The sequence below is a fragment of the Chiloscyllium punctatum genome, chromosome 10 (genome assembly GCF_047496795.1).
Source record: "Chiloscyllium punctatum isolate Juve2018m chromosome 10, sChiPun1.3, whole genome shotgun sequence".
Lineage (NCBI taxonomy): Eukaryota > Metazoa > Chordata > Chondrichthyes > Orectolobiformes > Hemiscylliidae > Chiloscyllium > Chiloscyllium punctatum.
The window spans coordinates 110,167,410-110,185,722 of NC_092748.1; the positions used below are offsets into that span (position 1 = coordinate 110,167,410).

Sequence of the window (18,313 nt, forward strand, 5' to 3'; positions counted from 1 at the left end):
AGTCTTCCTATTCCTTGTCATCATAAAAGCGCTCAATAGCTTTATTCTCACAAGGACAAACATTATCTTTTATTCACAGGATGTGGGTTTGCTGCCAGACCAGCATATATCACCTATCCCTAACTGCCAGAGAACAGGTAAGAGTCAACTAAATTGCTGTGGGTCTGAAGTCACATATAAGTCAGATCCAGTAAGCATAGCAGTTTCCTAAAGGATATTGTGTGAACCAGATGGGGATTTTTTTCCCCTGAAAATCATTTTATGATCTTCATTAGACTCTTAATTTTTAAAACTTCAATTCAAATTCTACCATCTACCATAATGGTATTCAAACCCCAGACTCCATACCAGTACCTGGATCACTTGATTAATAGTCTATCGATAACACTATAGGCCAAAACCTCCCTTTCTTCCAAAAAATACAAAAGATAGAAGGTCACCTTATTATATTGTGGAGTTTCAGAACTCAAGAGTACTGCTCAGAATACTAAGCTGCTTGAAGTTTCAAGAAACCAAGATCTCACTGAAGTCAATGTTCTTTATGCAAGATCCCTGTGGCTAGTTCCTCTATTCTTCTCTACAATGTGACTTCGTCTCTGTCCGACATTCTCAATGTCTAATAGCATTCCAGCTGGGAATGTAGCTCATCACACAGAGACCAGGAATAGAACTGGCTGAATAACACAGCATAGACATTTTTCTCTGTAGTGTCTGAACCTCCTGGTTCACCCCCATCAAACTCCATGAAAATCATGAGAGGCAGAGAAAAGGCAGATAGCCTTTTCCCCATGGTAGGGAAGTCTGAAACTCGAGGACATAGGTTTAAGGTGAAAGGGGAAAGATACAAAAGGGTCCAGAGGGACAATTGTTTCACCCAGAGGATGGTGAATGCCTGGAACAGGCTGCCAGAGATAGTGATGGAAGAGAGTGGAATTCCATTGTTTAAGAAACATTTAGATAGGTACATGGATGGGATAGGTATGGAGGGATAGAGACCAAATGCGGGCAAATGGGATTAGTTTAAATTGTGAAAACTGGGCAGCATGGACACATTGGACCAAAGGGCCTGCTTCCATGCTGTAGGCCTCTATGACAGTGCCAGCCACACATGCACCCCATTCTCAGCTGACTCCCCCACACCCCTTCACCCATCCCTTAACAGCTCAACTGGACATCATTCTTGGTGAAAACAATGACTGCAGATGCTGGAAACCAGATTCTGGATTAGTGATGCTGGAAGAGCACAGCAGTTCAGGCAGTATCCAAGGAGCATGCTGCTGAACTGCTGTGCTCTTCCAGCACCACTAATCCAGAATCTGGACACCATTCTTATTCTCTTAAGTCACCCTTTCATTCTTACTGTCACTAGATGACTTAATCTTCAGGTGGTGAAGGCTAGTGCAGGTGAAGGCTGGATGGTCCACCAGGCATCAACCTCGGGACCAAAAATGACATCGGCAAACAGCCATGCCCTTCTTACTGGGCACTTGTGCCAAAATTGGGGGAGCTGTCCCACATTGTTGTCAAGCAACAGTCTGACATAGTCATACTCATAGAATCAGACCTTACAAATAATGCCCCAGACACCACCATCACTATCCCTGAGTATGTCCTGTTCCACTATCAAGACAGACCTAGCAGAGATGGTAGCGCAATAGCGTACAGTTTGAAGGGACCTGCCTGGGAGCGCTCAGCACTGATTCTACATTCCATGAAGTGTTATGGCATCAGGTCGATTATGCAAGTAAACATCCTGCTCATTACCATATACTGTCCTCCTTTGGCTGATGAACCAGTACTCCTCCATGTCAAACAACACTTGGAGGAAGCATTGCGGGTGGCAAGGGCCAGAATGTACTTTGGACGGGGGACTTCAATGTCCATTACTAAGAACACTTTGGCAGCAGCTCTACTGATCAAGCTGGTATGGTCTTAAAGGACATTGCTGCTAGACTGGATCTGCAGCAGGTGATGAAATTACCAAGAAGAGGTAAAGCCATATGTGGCCTAATTCTCACCAATCTGCCTGGCACAGGTACATCCGTCCTTGACAGTATTGGTAAGAGCAACTACTGTACAGTTCCTGTAGAGACAAAGTTCTGCCTTTACACCAAGAATACCATTCATCGTGTTATGTGGCATGATCACTGTTGTAAACGGAATAGGCATTGAATGGATCTAGCAGTGCAAGACTGGGCATCCATGAGGTGGGCATCAGAAGAAGAATTATACTAAATCACAATCTGCAATCTCATGGCCCTGCATATCCACCATTACCATCAAGCCAGGCAATCAACCCTGTTCAATAAAGAGTGCAGGACAGCACTGGGCCCACCCAAAAATGAGGTATCAAGCTGGTGAAGCTACCAAACAGGACTACTGCATCCCAACTGCAGAAGCAGCAGGTTACAGGACTAAACAATCCCACTACCAATGGATCAGATCTAAGCTCTGCAGTCCTGCCAAACCTGGGCATGAAGTTTGGAGATAAAAGAAACTGCAGATGCTGGAATCCAAAGTAGACTGGCAGGATGCTGGAAGAACACGCAAGCCAAGCAGCATCAGGAGGTGGAGAAGTCAACATTTTGGGTATAACTCTTCTCCAGGTCTAGATGTTGGTGTAGGGGCAGCTCTAGATAATAGTGAGGGTGGGGAGAGTAGCAGAATGTTGAGGTAGTGATAGGTGAACACAGGTAGGGGTATGAGCTGGCTTGGCGATGGGAGGGCTGAATCTGATTGGTAGCTGGAAGAAAGTGTCGGTAGGTGGAATGGAAGGGAGGAGGCGGGGCTATAAATAGTGGAAACTTTATTTGAAATTTGAGAACTCAGTGTTAGGTCCTCTGGGCTGTAGACGCCCAGGCAGAAGATGACATGTTATTTCTTCAAATGTGCAGTCGGATTCACTGTGGTAATGGAGGAGGATAGACATGTCAGAGCGGGAGTGGGAGGGGGAATTGAAATGGGCGGTGACCAGCAGATCAGGCTGGCCACTTCAGGCACAGCAAAGATGCTCTGTAAAAAGAACACCTAGTTTACGTTGGATCTCACCAGTTTAGAGAAGACTGCATCGGGAGCACCAGATACAATAGAATAGTTGGAAGAGATGCAGGTGAACCTCTATCCCACCTGGAAAGACTGTTTTGGGCCCTGGTTGGGGGTGAAGTAAGGTATGTATGGGCAGGTGTTACATCTTTTTTGCTTACAGGGGAAGGTACCAGGGGTTGGTGGAGAGTGTGGCATGAACCAGGCAGTGTCGAAGGGAACAGTCCTTGTGGAAGGCAAGATGTTCTGGGTGGAGAGGTCTAATTTGGTGGGGGTATTTCAGGATGATACATTGGAGTGGAAGCTGGTGGGTTGCTAAGTGAGGACAAGGGGGGCCCTATCTTTATTATGTTAGCGGGGGCAGATGTTTAGAGCAGTGAGTCCAAACACTTTTTCTTCAATGAGTCGCCCGAGATGGAAACAGAGAGGTAAAAACAATGACTGCAGATGCTGGAAACCAGATTCTGGATTAGTGGTGCTGGAAGAGCACAGCAGTTTAGGCAGGATCCAAGGAGAGCAGTGATTTCGCTGCATGGAAACAGAGAGGTCAAGAAAGGGGAGGGAGGTGTCCAATATAGACCAAGTGAATTTGAGAGCAGGGTGGAAGTTATTAGCAAATTCCATGTACTGCTCCCTTTCTGGAAGTTGATGGTGAAAAAACACTTTTTCTTCACTGAGTATTCCTCTGCATTAAATTTTATGGATCTGTGTCCTACCCATTTCAGTGGTAAATGTTCAGTGGTAAAAATTTCTTTCTGAAGTAACTCCACAGAGGCTGGTGTCCCTTCACCAAGTCGCTCATTATTTACATATAGAAAGTGCTTGACACTGGTCCAGCTCCCTCACATCCAACTCTCAGTGTCAGAATGTCTGACACACCTCTTGTAATCTGTCAAACCAGATGTACAACCCCAATCAGAGAACTCATATTCTATGAGGTCTATCTGGCTAACCTTATTACAATCATTACATCCTAACCCTTATGCGTCTGAGGATATATGCCAGTCCTTTTTCTTGTGGCACTTGCTGGGGTGTTTTTTCTGCACCCAATCAGGTTACTCTGACTCTGTATCGGACACGGACAGCGTGTCATGCAAAGGAGCTTGGCTCTTGCACCCAGAGCACCTCAGCAAGAAATTCACTCTCCTCTTTAGACAGCAAATGCTTTGATGCAGCGAGATCTGCCGTGTCCATCTCAGATTCAGAGGTAACTTCAACACTTGACAGAAAGATAGAACCAAGATTAGAGTGGTGCTGGAAAAGCACAGCAGGTCAGGCAGCATCCAAGGAGCAGGAAAAACGACGTTTCGGGCATAAGCCCTTCTTCAGGAATGAGGAAAGTGTGTCCAGCAGGCTAAGATAAAAGGTAGGGAGGAGGGACTTGGGGGAGGGGCATTGGAAATGCGATAGGTGGAAGGAGTTAAGGTGAGGGTGATAGGTCTGCACCCGATCAGGTTACTCTGACTCTGTATCGGATACGGACAGCGTGGAACGCAAAGGAGCTTGGCTCTTGCACCCAGAGCACCTCAGCAAGAAATTCACTCTTCTCTTCAGACAGCAAATGCTTTAATACAGCGAGATCTGCCGTGTCCATCTCAGATTCAGAGGTAACTTCAACACTTGACAGAAAGATAGAACCAAGATTAGAGTGGTGCTGGAAAAGCACAGCAGGTCAGGGGGTGGAGAGGTCAGGAAGAAGATTGCAGGTTAGGAAGGCGGCGCCGAGTTCGAGGGATTTGACTGAGACAAGGTGGGGGGAGGGGAAATGAGGAAACTGGAGAAATCTGAGTTCATCCCTTGTGGTTGGAGGGTTCCTAGGCGGAAGATGAGGCGCTCTTCCTCCAACCGTCGTGTTGCTATGGTCTGGCGATGGAGGAGTCCAAGGGCCTGCTCTGGCGATGGAGGAGCTGCCTCATGCTTCCACGAGGAGGTTGAACAGTTCATCCACTTTACCAACACCTTCCACCCAAACCTCAAATTCACCTGGACCGTCTCAGACTCCTCCCTCCCCTTCCTAGACCTTTCCATTTCTATCTCGGGCGACCGAATCAACACGGACATTTACTATAAACCGACCGACTCCCACAGCTACCGAGACTACACCCCCTCCCACCCTGTCCCCTGTAAAAACGCCATCCCATATTCCCAATTCCTTCATCTCCGCCGCATCTGCTCCCAGGAGGACCAGTTCCAATACCGTACAACCCAGATGGCCTCCTTCTTCAAAGACCGCAATTTCCCCCCAGACGTAGTTGACGATACTCTCCACCGCATCTCCTCCACTTCCCGCTCCTCCGCCCTTGAGCCCCACCCCTCCAATCGCCACAAGGACAGAACCCCATTGGTCCTCACCTACCACCCCACCAACCTCCTATCATCTGCCGTCATTTCCGCCACCTCCAAATGGACCCCACCACCCCTCCCCTATATTTCCGTCCCCTCCCCTATCAGCGTTCCGAAAAGACCACTCCCTCCGTGACTCCCTCGTCAGGTCCACACCCCCCACCAACCCAACCTCCACTCCTGGCACCGTCCCCTGCAACTGCAAGAAATGCAAAACTTGCGCCCACACCTCCCCCCTTACTTCCCCCCAAGGCCCCAAGGGATCCTTCCATATCTGCCACAAATTAACCTGCACCTCCACACACATCATTTATTGCATCCGCTGCGCCCGATGTGGCCTCCTCTATATTGGGGAGACAGGCCGCCTACTTGCGGAACGTTTCAGAGAACACCTCTGGGTCACCCGCACCAACCAACCCAAACACCCCGTGGTTCAACACTTCAACTCCCCCTCCCACTGCACCAAGGACATGCAGGTCCTCGGACTCCTCCATCGCCAGACCATAGCAACACGACGGTTGGAGGAAGAGCGCCTCATCTTCCGCCTAGGAACCCTCCAACCACAAGGGATGAACTCAGATTTCTCCAGTTTCCTCATTTCCCCTCCCCCCACCTTGTCTCAGTCAAATCCCTCAAACACAGCACCGCCTTCCTAACCTGCAATCTTCTTCCTGACCTCTCCGCCCCCACCCCCACTCCGGCCTATCACCCTCACCTTGACCTCCTTCCACCTATCGCATTTCCAACGCCCCTCCCCCAAGTCCCTCCTCCCTATCATTTGTCTTAGCCTGCTGGACACACTTTCCTCATTCCTGAAGAAGGGCTTATGCCCGAAACGTCAATTCTCCTGCTCCTTGTATGCTGCCTGACCTGCTGCGCTTTCCCAGCAACACATTTTCAACGGCTGTTTCTCTAAGCATGCCTTTAAAGTTTGGACTGCTCTTTCTGCCTGATTATTAGACGATGGATGGTTTGGATCTGTCCTTTTGTGTCGAATTGATTCGACTTCAGGAAATATTCAAATTCCCTGCTGGTGAATGATGCCCTATTATTGGCCAGCACTCCCAGGAGTCCATGTGATGCAAAAGATGCGCACAGTTTTTCTATCGTTGTTCCCATGTTTGTTGAAAGAACTCTATGCACGTCCAACCACCTTGAGTGAGCACCTACAATGACTAAGAACATTCAGCCCATGAAAGGAACTGCACAGTCGAATGGGTAACCGAGTCCAGGGTTTACCTGGCCATTTCCCTGGATATGGAGGAGCTGCTGGTGGTAACTTTTGTCCTTAATGGCACTCTGGGCACCGCCTTATCCACATGGCTATGTTTGCAATCAAGTCTGGCCACAAGACATAACCTCCTGCGAACATCTTCCTTTTGGAAATCCCTGGATGACCCTAGTGGAGTTCAGACAATATGTGGCAGTGACCTTTGCTCAGGGAAATCACTCTTGCTCCCCATAATAATATGTCATCCTCTACGTGATCTGGTCTCTCCGAATCCAAAAAGGTTTTAATATTGATTGTGAAAGCCCTTTGTTTTCCCCGTCACCACCAACTGATTCAGTTTTGCCAGGACCGAATCTTTCGGCATCCAAAGACTGAGAATGTCAGCGGTGAATGCAAGTGTATCCAGGGAATTTAAAACCACAATGGACTCTTCCAGTGGCAGAATTACCAATGCCAGTTTCTGCCAGTAGGACGCAGCTCAATGCATCTGTTTTCAATAACTGGCCTCCCAGACAGAGTTCCAATTTGTAATTATATGCACTTAGTATTTGTGCTCACCACTGAATTCGGTCTGAAGCTACAGGCAGCACTGCCTTGTCCTCTTTAAGTGGACCTAGCAGGGATTTGTGATCCATTATTATTTCAAATTTACATTCATAAAGGCATTGGTGGAACTTCCTGACTCCTAACATGACCACCAAACCTTCCTTTGGTATTTGGGCGTACTTACACTCTGCATTAGCCGAAGTCCTGTACGCATACATTATTGGGCATTCCTCTCCATTAGGCCACCTATGATGCCATGTAGGGGGGCATCACATGTCAATACCAGATCTCACTTGGGATCAGGAGGATGATAGCTATTTCTTCACTTCCCTGAAAGTTAAGGCTTGGCCATGCGACCATTTCCAAGGCTGACCCATTTTTAGGAGTGCTAGAAAAGAGGCCAGGTTATGAATGAACTTCCCATATTAATTGGGTCGGCCTAAGCTTCACTTGTTAACTCTTGTTAACTCTGTAGCCCAAGTAGGTCCCTTGTGATGCCTGGAACATACATTTTTTTCCCTTCTTAGTCATGCGCCCACTGGGGAGAAGTGTCTAAGAACTATGTCAAAGTTCTCTAAGTGCTCTTTATTGGTCTTCCCTGTTAGCACATCATCTAAATAAATGGTGACTAGGGTTAGAGCTTGTAAAATGTTCTGCATCATCCACCGCAAAATGGCATGGGCTGATAATACCCTAAATTATAGTCCCATATGGGCATTAGTTGCAGCACACTTCTGAGAATCCTCATCTAACCACAACCGCAATTAAGTGTGGCTCATGTCCATCTTCGTGAAGGACCAGCACCCCCTGCCACCACCAGATTTGCATGTAAATCATCTATCGAGGATTGGGTATTTATCCAGCTGTAAAAAGCAGTTTATCATTTTTTTTAAAATCCCCATAAAGGTGAACTGACTGTCCCACTTCACAATTGGTATGACTGGTGCTTCCCATTCTGCAAACCGGACGACTTTGATGGTTCCTTCACTTTCCAGCCTTCTTGATTGCTGCCTCTATTTCTGCCTGTAAGGCAAATGGCACTGGGCAGGCCTTGTAGCGTTGTGGAATTGCTTCCTGGTCAACACGCAAGGTGGTCTTGTCTTCTTTGATAGTCCCCAGGACTTCGTGGAAGACTTCTGGGTATTTAATTCTGACCTCACTCAGGTAGCCATTCCCTAATGGAAAAATATTGAACTAATCTAGGTGAATCGTTCTCAACCAGTTTCACTCCATCAAATGGCCCGAGCCATTTACTACAATCACTGGGAACTGAACCAGCTGCTTCTTAAAAGAGACCGGAATCAAAGTAGTTCTATTAATCTATAAAGGTTCCCCAGGCTAGCCAAGGACTTACACAAACTGAAGAGTTGAATTCCAGAACGAATTTTGTTAAAGACTGATTCTGAGATCGCTGAACCGGCCGCACCGGTATTGATCTCCATTAGAATTGGGTGACCATTTAACCAGACATTTATTTTGATTGCTTCTGACCTGGATGTTACTAAGCATTTTAACAGTTCCAAACCAGATGTAGGTGGACTTTCCAGAGTGTGAACTCTCCTGTATACCAGCCTCTTACTCAATTCAGGCCTAGTGACACTCTTTTGCTGTCTCAAGTCTGCACACCAGCATCAACTATAATGACATCCCTGCCTGGATTCTGAAGTAAATTTTAACCATTTGGCCGAGGCTTGGCTTTGTTTTGGACTTTTGCTGTGGGTTAACTTAGAGCTCCTCTGTTCAGATACATCCTGAGTGTGGCAAAGCAATTGCCTTCATTCAAGTGCTGTTCCTCAAGCTCAGTCAGATTGGCGAGGAGGTCCATTTCCATCAAAATACCCTGCAACTCATAAGTTCCACTTGCCACATTTTCCAATGATAAAGCCAATTATAGTTCCTATTTGAAGTTCAGAGTCGAGAGTGTGGTACTGGAAAAGCACAGCAGGTTAGGCAGAATCCGAGGAGCAGGAGAATTGACGTTTTGGGCATAAGCCCTTCATCATAAAACTTTACTGATGGTGTCTGACCTGCTGTGCTTTTCCAGCACTTCACTCTTTTGTCTAACCTCCAGCTTCTGCAGTCCTCACTTTCTCCTATTTGAGGTCCAATTGGGCTTCGCTTATAGGTGCTTTTGCATGATTACATTATTCATCCCATTTACCAACCAGTCTCTAAGCATCTCTTTAATGGTTAAAACAAAGTCACATGCCTCTGCCAATCACCTAAACCTAGTCAAAAATCCTGATTTGCATTCCCCTGATTCTCGAATTGTTGAATAAAAACGACAGCGTATCAGAATTAAGGGTGTTTTAGGGTCATAATATTCCTTAACTAAATCCGTCAACTCGAGAAAGATTTTAATATCTGGCCCCTCAAGAAATGTCAGGCTCCTAATAACTGAAAAAGCCGCAGGTCCACAAGCTGTCAGGAGAATTACTCATTGTTTTTCACCTGCCCCAATGTAATTCACCTGAAAAAAATATCACATTCTAACCACATACTGGATCCAGTCTTTAGCTGCAGGGTCACATGAGTCAAGCTTCCCAAGTAATGGCATGATGCCAGATATCCTTACCCCAACTCAAAGATGACTACTGCAAATGAGTTTCTTCAGGAGCTTACTTTCGTCCCCACTAAATTACCTCCACAGAGGCCAGTATCCTGTCACCAAGTCACATTTTATTTACACATGGAAAGTCCTTGACACTGGTCCAGCTCCCTCAGAGCCAGCTCTCAGAGTGTCAGAACATCTAATACAGATTTTATTATCTGTCAGCCAGGGCTCCCTGATGGGAGCAGATTAACAGCCCTAATCAGGGAATTTATATTTGATGAGGTCCACCCAGCTGATTATTACAATCACTACACTTTCTGTATTCCTCATTGTTTATTACGTCGCCAAACTTCTATGTCCGCTGGTTTGAAGATGTGCCTTATGGATATATGAAATAGAGGCAGGAGTAGGCCACTTGGCCCCTCAAGCCTGCTCTACCAGTCCATAAGATTATGATTGATCGGATTGCTCCACCTTCCCATCTATTTTTCATAACACTTACCTCTTGCTTATGAAGAATCTGCCTTAAATATATTCAGGGACTCTGCTTCCATTGTCTTTTGAAGAATAGAGTTCCAAAGACTCATGACCACGTGCAAGAAATAAAAAGTTCCTTATCTCTGTCTTAAGTGGTTATCCCTGATTCTGGATTCATCCACAAGAGAAAATATCTTCTCCAAATCTATCCCATGAAGGCCAATCATGATCTTCAATGTCTCAATCAACTCATCTGTTCATCTTCTGAAGTCCAGTAGATACAAACCTCGCAGCAACATTAAATGTTATAGGGTCATAAGGGTCTACAGCGCAGGAAAAGGCCCTTCAGCCCATCAAGTCTGCACCAGTCAAAAGCAACTCACCTAACTATTCTAATCCCATTTTCCAGCACTGAGCCGATATATCTTGACAGTGCAAGTGAGCGTTGAAGTACATCTAAACACTTACTAAATATTGTGAAGGTTTCTAAATCTATTATCCTTACAGGCAATGAGTTTAAGATTCTCACCACAGTCCCAGTGAAAAGAATTTTCCTTACATTTCACCCTAAATCTCTGCACTTTAACTTAAATCTAACCTATCCTTCAAAACTATAATTGTGAACTGTAACCAAAGCGTAACCCCCCTATTTTATATTCAAATCCACCCTGCAATAAATAACACTCCTTCCTAATTACTTCCTACATCTTTTACAATTCATGCATCATAAAAGCTGTATAATTCTAACAAGGTGAGACAGAATAGATGCAGAAAGGATTCTCTTGAATACCAGGAAATCCAGAACCAGGAGTCACAGTCAAAGGAGAAGGGGCAAACCTATCAGGGCAGAAATGAGGAGAGATTTCTTCAGAGATTGATGAGCCTGTGCAATTCTCTGCCAAAATGTTGAGACCAAAGCATTGAAGACTTTCAAGAAATATGTAGATATAGCTCTTCGGGCTAAAGGATACAGTGTGAAAACGGGAACAGGATACTGAGTTGGATGATCAGCCACAGTCCGATTGAATAGTTACAGCAAGCTTGAAGGGTGGAACGGCCCACTCCTGCTCCTATTTTCGATGCTTCTAAACTTCTAAGTTGCACAGATCCCTCCACATCTGTGAACTCTTCAATCTCGCACCATTTAGATAATATGCCTGGCATTACACCCAGGTTCATGGCATAAGTAAACATCGAAAACAGATGTAATCTAATTACCACTCCCTCAGGGGACACAACTGTATAGGTCCCTCTGAACTAAAAAAAAACAGTCACTGCCTGTTTGGATTCCTCTACAAAGTGCACTGGTATTGATGAACTGGCCACAGAGGCCAAGCTGAGACATATTACCTACCTGACGTTGTCATGCTTCTGTATATAAATCTTGTGGAACATCATATCCTCTTGCTTGGCATTAATATCGGCCTTCATCTCCATGGCAACATGCCTCGGAAGTACTGACAACAGAAGACGTTCCTGTATGGGGAGGAGTAATTTAAATGGTCAGACAGACTCGAACGCAAAAGATAAATATCCTCACTTTTGCTCCCAAACATGTTGCAGACACCTGGGATCACAGTCGATGAATGGTGTCTAACCAAAGTTGATTCTATCCATGCAGGCTTCTCAATTAAAAAAGTCCATGAGAGAATCTAGAACAGCAAACCACCTGATCTGCTCAAATGAGTCACAATGTTGTTGCCCTGTTGTAGTAAGCATGTAATTAAACTGGACAGGATGCAAAAAAAGATTTAGAACATAGAACATAGAACAATACAGCGCAGTACAGGCCCTTTGGCCCTCGATGCTGCGCCGATCCAAGCCCACCTAATCTACACTAGCCCACTATCCTCCATATGCCTATCCAGTGCCCGTTTAAATGCCCATAAAGAGGGAGAGTCCACCATTGCTACTGGCAGAGCATTCCATGAACTCACGACTCACTGAGTAAAGAATCTACCCCTAACATCTGTCCTATACCTACCATCCCCTAATTTAAAGCTATACCCCCTCGTAATAGCTGACTCCATACGTGGAAAAAGGTTCTCATGGTCAACCCTATCTAAACCCCTAATCATCTTGTACACCTCTATCAAGTCACCCCTAAACCTTCTTTTCTCCAATGAAAACAGCCCCAAGTGCCTCAGCCTTTCCTCATACGATCTTCCTACCATACCAGGCAACATCCTGGTAATCCTCTTCTGCACCCGTTCCAGTGCCTCCACATCCTTCCTATAGTATGGCGACCAAAACTGCACACAATACTCCAGACGCGGCTGCACCAGAGTCTTATACAACTGCAACATGACCTCAGGACTCTGGAACTCAATTCCTCTACCAATAAAGCCCAGTACGCCATATGCCTTCTTCACCGCACTATTTACCTGGGTGGCAACTTTCAGAGATCTGTGTACATGGACACCAAGATCCCTCTGCTCATCTACACTACCAAGTATCCGACCATTAGCCCAGTACCCCATCTTTTTGTTACTCATACCAAAGTGAATCACCTCACACTTACCCACATTGAACTCCATTTGCCACCTTTCTGCCCAGCTCTGTAGCTTATGTATATCCCGCTGTAACCTGACACATCCTTCCTCACTGTCAACAACTCCACCGACTTTCGTATCATCCGCAAACTTGCTCACCCAACCTTCTAGCCCCTCCTCCAGGTCATTTATAAAAATGACAAACAGTAATGGTCCAAAAACACATCCTTGCGGAACACCGCTTGTAACTGCACTCCAAGATGAACCTTTACCATCAACTACTACCCTCTGTCTCCTTCCAGCCAGCCAATTCCTAATCCAAACCTCCAACTCACCCTCAATGCCATACCTCCGTATTTTTTGCAGTAGCCTACCATGGGGAACCTTATCAAACGCCTTACTAAAATCCATATACACCACATCTACCGCTTTACCCTCATCCACCTCCTTAGTCACCTTCTCAAAGAATTCAATAAGGTTTGTGAGGCACGACCTGCCCTTCACAAAACCATGCTGACTATCCTTGATCACATTATTCCTATCCAGATGTTCATAAATCCTATCCCTTACAATTCTCTCTAAGTCTTTGCCCACAACAGAAGTGAGACTCACCGGCCTACAGTTACTAGGGTTATCCCTACTCCCCTTCTTGAACAAGGGAACCACATTTGTTATCCTCCAGTCTTCTGACACTATTCCTGTAGACAACTACATCCTGTAGACATTTACAAGGATGTTACCAAAACTTGAGGGTTTGAGCTATAAGGAGAGGATGGACAGTCTGGGACATTTTTCCCTGGAGTGTCGGAGGCTGAAGGGTAATCTTATAGAGGTTTATAAAATCTTGAAGTCTATTGTAAAGGGAATAGCCAAGGTCTTTTCCCAAAGGTAGAGAAGTCCAATATTATATGGCATAGGTTTAAAATGAGAGCGGAAAGATTTAAAAAGGTCCTGAGGGGCATATTTTTCACACAGAGGGTGGTGTGTGTACTGAAAGAGCTGCCAAAGGAAGTGGCAGAGGCGAGTACAATTATAACATTTAAAAGACATTTGGACAGGTATATGGATAAGAAAGCTTTAGCAGAATATGGGCCAAAGGCAGGCAAATGGTATGATTCAGTTTAGGAAACCCGGTTGGCATGGATGAGTTGGTCAAAGGATCTATTCTATGACTCTATAATCAAGCTAAGCTGTATCTGGCTGTGAAAAGTGTTTATTTTTATTTACTATTCCTTCAAAGGATGTGGGCATTGCTCTTTGGACCTTGAGAAGGTGGTGGTGAAGTGTATTCTTGAACTGCTTCATTCCATGTGCTGTGGGTAGACCCAGAATGATATTTGGTTGGGGGGGGGGGGAGGTGGGCGAGTTCCAGGATTTTGACTCAGCCATACTGAAGGAACTGCGATATATTTCCAAGTCAGGATGATGTGCGCCTTGCAGGTGATGAGGTTACCACATGCGTGCTGTCCTTGACTTTCTGGATAGCAGCGATCGTGGGTTTGGAAGAGTTTTGGTGAATTTCCACAGTGCATGTTGTAGATGAAACGTACTGTTGCTACTGAGCGTCAGTGGTGGAGGGAGTAAATATTTGTGGATGTGGTGCCAATCAAGTGACTGCTTTGTCCAGAATGGTGTTGAGCTTTGTGAGCCTTGTTGGAGTTGTCCTCACCCAGAGGCTAGTGAGAACTCCATCATACTACTGACTTGTGCCTTGTAGACAGTGGACCGACTTTCAGGAGGAAAGGGTGGGGTTCAGGAGGTGAGTTATTTGCTGCAAGATTCCTACCCACTGACCAGCTCTTAAAATAATATATATTATATTGCATGTTTCATGACCTCAGCAGGACCCAGAGAGTTTCACAGCCAATCAAGTTTATTTTGTAATGTAGTCTCTGCTGATATGTAGAAAACACTGCAGTCTTTATGTAAAAGCTACATACTGTGGATGCTGGAACTCTGAAACAAACACAGAAAGAAACTCAGAAAGATCTGGCAGCATCTCATATGACTCTTCAGCCAGTACACACACAACAGATCCCACAAACAAGTATGTAATAATGAGCAGAGTTAAAAATCACACAACACCAGGTTATAGTCCAATGGGTTTAGTTAGAAGCACTAGCTTCAACCACCTGATGAAGGAGCAGCACTCCAAAAGCTAGTGCTTCCAAATAAACCTGTTAGATGATAACCTCGTGTTGTGTGATTTTTAACTTTGTCCACCACAGTCCAACGCCGGCATCTCCAAATCATAATGAGCAGACAGTTTGGTTTAGACGACAATGGACAGGACATTGGGCTGGACTCTGCCATTTGTCCATTAAATTACTATCTTTCAAAAACACTTTTTACTGATCATTTACTGGACAGAAATAGGCCAATCCGCTAAGTGTGTCTATGTTGATGCATATGCACCACACAAATCTCTTTGCACTAACTTTATCTAACCCATTAATATATCCTTCCAGCCCTTTCTCCTTCTTGTGTATATCCTCAAATGCATGGGTGCAGGGCTGATTAGCTTTGATGGTCTGCACATGGTCTAGATTAGTGCTGACAGTGCAAGTTTGATTCACCTTCTAGCTCAGTTTGACTTAAGACCTGTCTCCTTGCCCTACCTAAGTCGAGAAGACAATGGCAAAACACCACCGACAAAACCATGCCAGGAAAATGTTTCAAGATGAGCATCAAGTGACAATGGGCCAAGTACCAGCTCTCAGGGCAGAATAAACGTGGGAATGGAATAAATACATCCATTCTATTTGCTTTAACTACTACCTGTGATTACAAGTTCCACATCCTCACCACTCTCTTGATTAAAAAAAATCCTCAAGGTTTCCCTATTGAAATGAGCAGGACGATCAGATGAAATGATCAGATCTACCAAATCATCCATCAGCTCTTTCTCTGTCTCAACTTCATCAGTTTTTCCCGATATAATCTCCCAGTTCTAGTATCGGTCCTGGAAAGCTCTGTCACATTATCTCCCAACACCCCTCTATCTCTTTTGTAAAAGCAGTGGACAGTATGCCAAGTGTGGCCTCAACAAGACTGCACTATTTATTACACTATATCGGCTGCAAAGTGCTTCAGGATACACACTGAGGTCATGAAAGTTCTTATCTCATTCTTAAATGAAGGCAAAACACTGTGATTACTGTAAATTTGAAACAAGCACACAGAATGCTGGAGAAACTCAGCAGAGATGGCAGCATCCATGAAGAGAGAAAGAAATCAATCAGTTCTGAAGAGTCATACCAGATTTGAAACATTAACTTGCTTCTCTCTCCACAAATGCTGCCAGGGCTGTTGAGTTCCTGCAGCATTCTCTGTGTTTGCTATCTTTTTCTTTCTGTCGATGTAATGGGTGTTAATGAGGAATTGTTCCTCCTGTCTTTCTTGGGCATTCATACTGACTATTCAGCAGTTCATATGGTTCAAGGTGAGCTTGCGAATTGCGTACAAAATTAGCTTGACAGTAGGAGATAGAGGGCAGTGGTGGAGGGTTGTTTTTCGGACCAGAGGCCTTTGATGACAGTGGTGTTCAACAGGGATCGGTATTGGGTCCACTTTTGTTATGTCGTTTATATAAACGATTTGGCTGAGAATTTAGGAGGCATGGTTATAAGTTTGCAGTTGACACCAAAGTCTGTGGTATAGTTGAGGGTGAAGAAGGTTACCTAAGAGTGCAAAGAGATCTTGATTAATTGGGTCAATAGGCTGCGGAGTGGCAAATGGAGTTTAATTTGAATAAATGCGAGCTCTTAAACTATGGTGAAACAAAGGCAGTGCTTTTACAATTAATGGTAGGGTCCTGGGTAGTGTTGTTGAACACAGAGACCTAGAGGTTCAGGTACATAGTTCTTTGAAGTTTGTGTCACATGTAGACAGGGTTAAGAAAGCATTTAACAAGCTGACCTTCATTGCTCAGACCTTTGAGCATAGGAATTGAGATGTCACACTGAGGTTGTGCTGATGTTGGTGAGACCTTCTCTGGAGTACTTTGTGCAGTTCTAATCGCCCTGTTATAGGAAGGATATAATTAATTTGGAGAGGGTTCAGAAAAGATTTGCCAGGATGTTGCCAGGAATGGACGGTTTGAGTTATAAAGACAGCTGGAATGTTTTTCACAGGAGCGTGGAAGGTTGAGGGGTGACGAGATAGAGGTTTATAAAATCATTTGGGGCAAAGATAAGGTGAATAGCACCTAAGGTGGGGAGTTCAAAACTAGAGGGCATATTTTTAAGGTGAGAGGAGAAACATTTAAGAAGGCCGATTCTTTTTTCAGAGTGTGGTTCATATGTGGAATGAACTGCCACAGGAAGTAGTGGATGCAGATAGTTACAACATGTTAAAAGATATTTGGATAAGTACATGAATAGGAAAGGTTTGCAGGGATATGGGCCAAGTGCAGGCAAGTGAGACTAGTTTGGTTTGGGAACACAGTTGTCATGGACCAGTTGGATTGAAAGCTCAGTTTCCAAGCTATATGCCTCAATGATCAGGAGACGTGAATCTTCGCAGATTTGATGCTTTCCCAATTCAGATTCTTGTCCACCTCTCACACCTGAATTGCAGGCTGACCTTTTTTAAGAGTTAAATGCTTTCATTGTATGCTCATTTAACTTATCCAGAAGAGGCATTCAAGGAATATTCATTATTCATTCATCATACATGTAATTTATGAATTATTCAGGTACTTAGCACAATTAGCAACACCCACTTTTCCCTCTGTGTACTACAGTTTACTGATAATTAAACCTTGTTGTTCAAAAGAAACCCTGAATTAATCAACAACTTCAAATGATCAAGTGGAGACTTTTTTTTGAAGATAAGGCCAATATAATGTCGAATTATGTTTTAATATCTAATTAAGCATCTTCAAATCTTTATGTTCCTCAGCTAGCAAACTACGCAATCAGGTCCCCACACTGACTCGCTCTCCAACCCCCAACCTTTGTAGCGATTTTCCCCAATAAAACCCTGTGCCTCATCCATCTTCAGCGCCAACTTCGCTCCCTGCTCTCCTCTGCCAAAACTACTCACTATTGCATGGTCACCATGGGAAGCAAAGGCAATGTCTTCATTATCAACCATCTCGCACCTCTCCCTCCCCTTATCTCTACCATCATGTGTCCAGAGCTTACGGACGTCTTAGATTGAGACCATCTAATCATCTACCCTCTGCCACATCCCTCCGCTTCCTGAGTCCAGCAAATTAAGATGTACCTAAGGTTCTTCCTTACACTGGGCTCAGGTTTCCTCCAGCACTCTCCTCATCCTCTTTCCTGGGCTCACAATGTTAATAAAGTCCTGCTGTTCTGATTGCCCCAGTCCTCCCTAACTGATGACCACCTAACTCCCCTTTCTGGTCCCCATGTTGGCTGATGTGGTTCATTGTTTCCTCTCCTCAGGTACCATTCTCCTTCCCTTTAAATTTGCAGCTACTAGCCTCCTTCTTCAATGACCTAGCAAACTACATTTTTTAAATTCTTCTGTGGGATGCGGACATTGCTCGCAAGGCCAGCATTTGTTACCTCGGCTCTCCAGTCCATTTCAGAGGGCAGTTAGGAGAAGCAAAGATTATGGGGAAAACATAGGAAAGTGGATGTGAGGAATGTCGTCTGA

At 44.9% G+C, this 18,313-nt stretch overlaps 1 protein-coding gene across 4 annotated transcripts in view; it reads right to left on the minus strand.

Moving 5' to 3' along the window:
• adcy5 (adenylate cyclase 5) overlaps positions 1 to 18,313 on the minus strand; it is a 429,739-nt gene that overhangs the window by 213,634 nt on the left and 197,792 nt on the right. For all 4 annotated transcript variants that reach the window (XM_072579926.1, XM_072579927.1, XM_072579925.1 and 1 more), the window contains exon 3: positions 11,548 to 11,669. In XM_072579926.1, the coding sequence (XP_072436027.1) occupies positions 11,548 to 11,669 (122 nt within the window). The remainder of the gene's footprint in view (positions 1 to 11,547; positions 11,670 to 18,313) is intronic.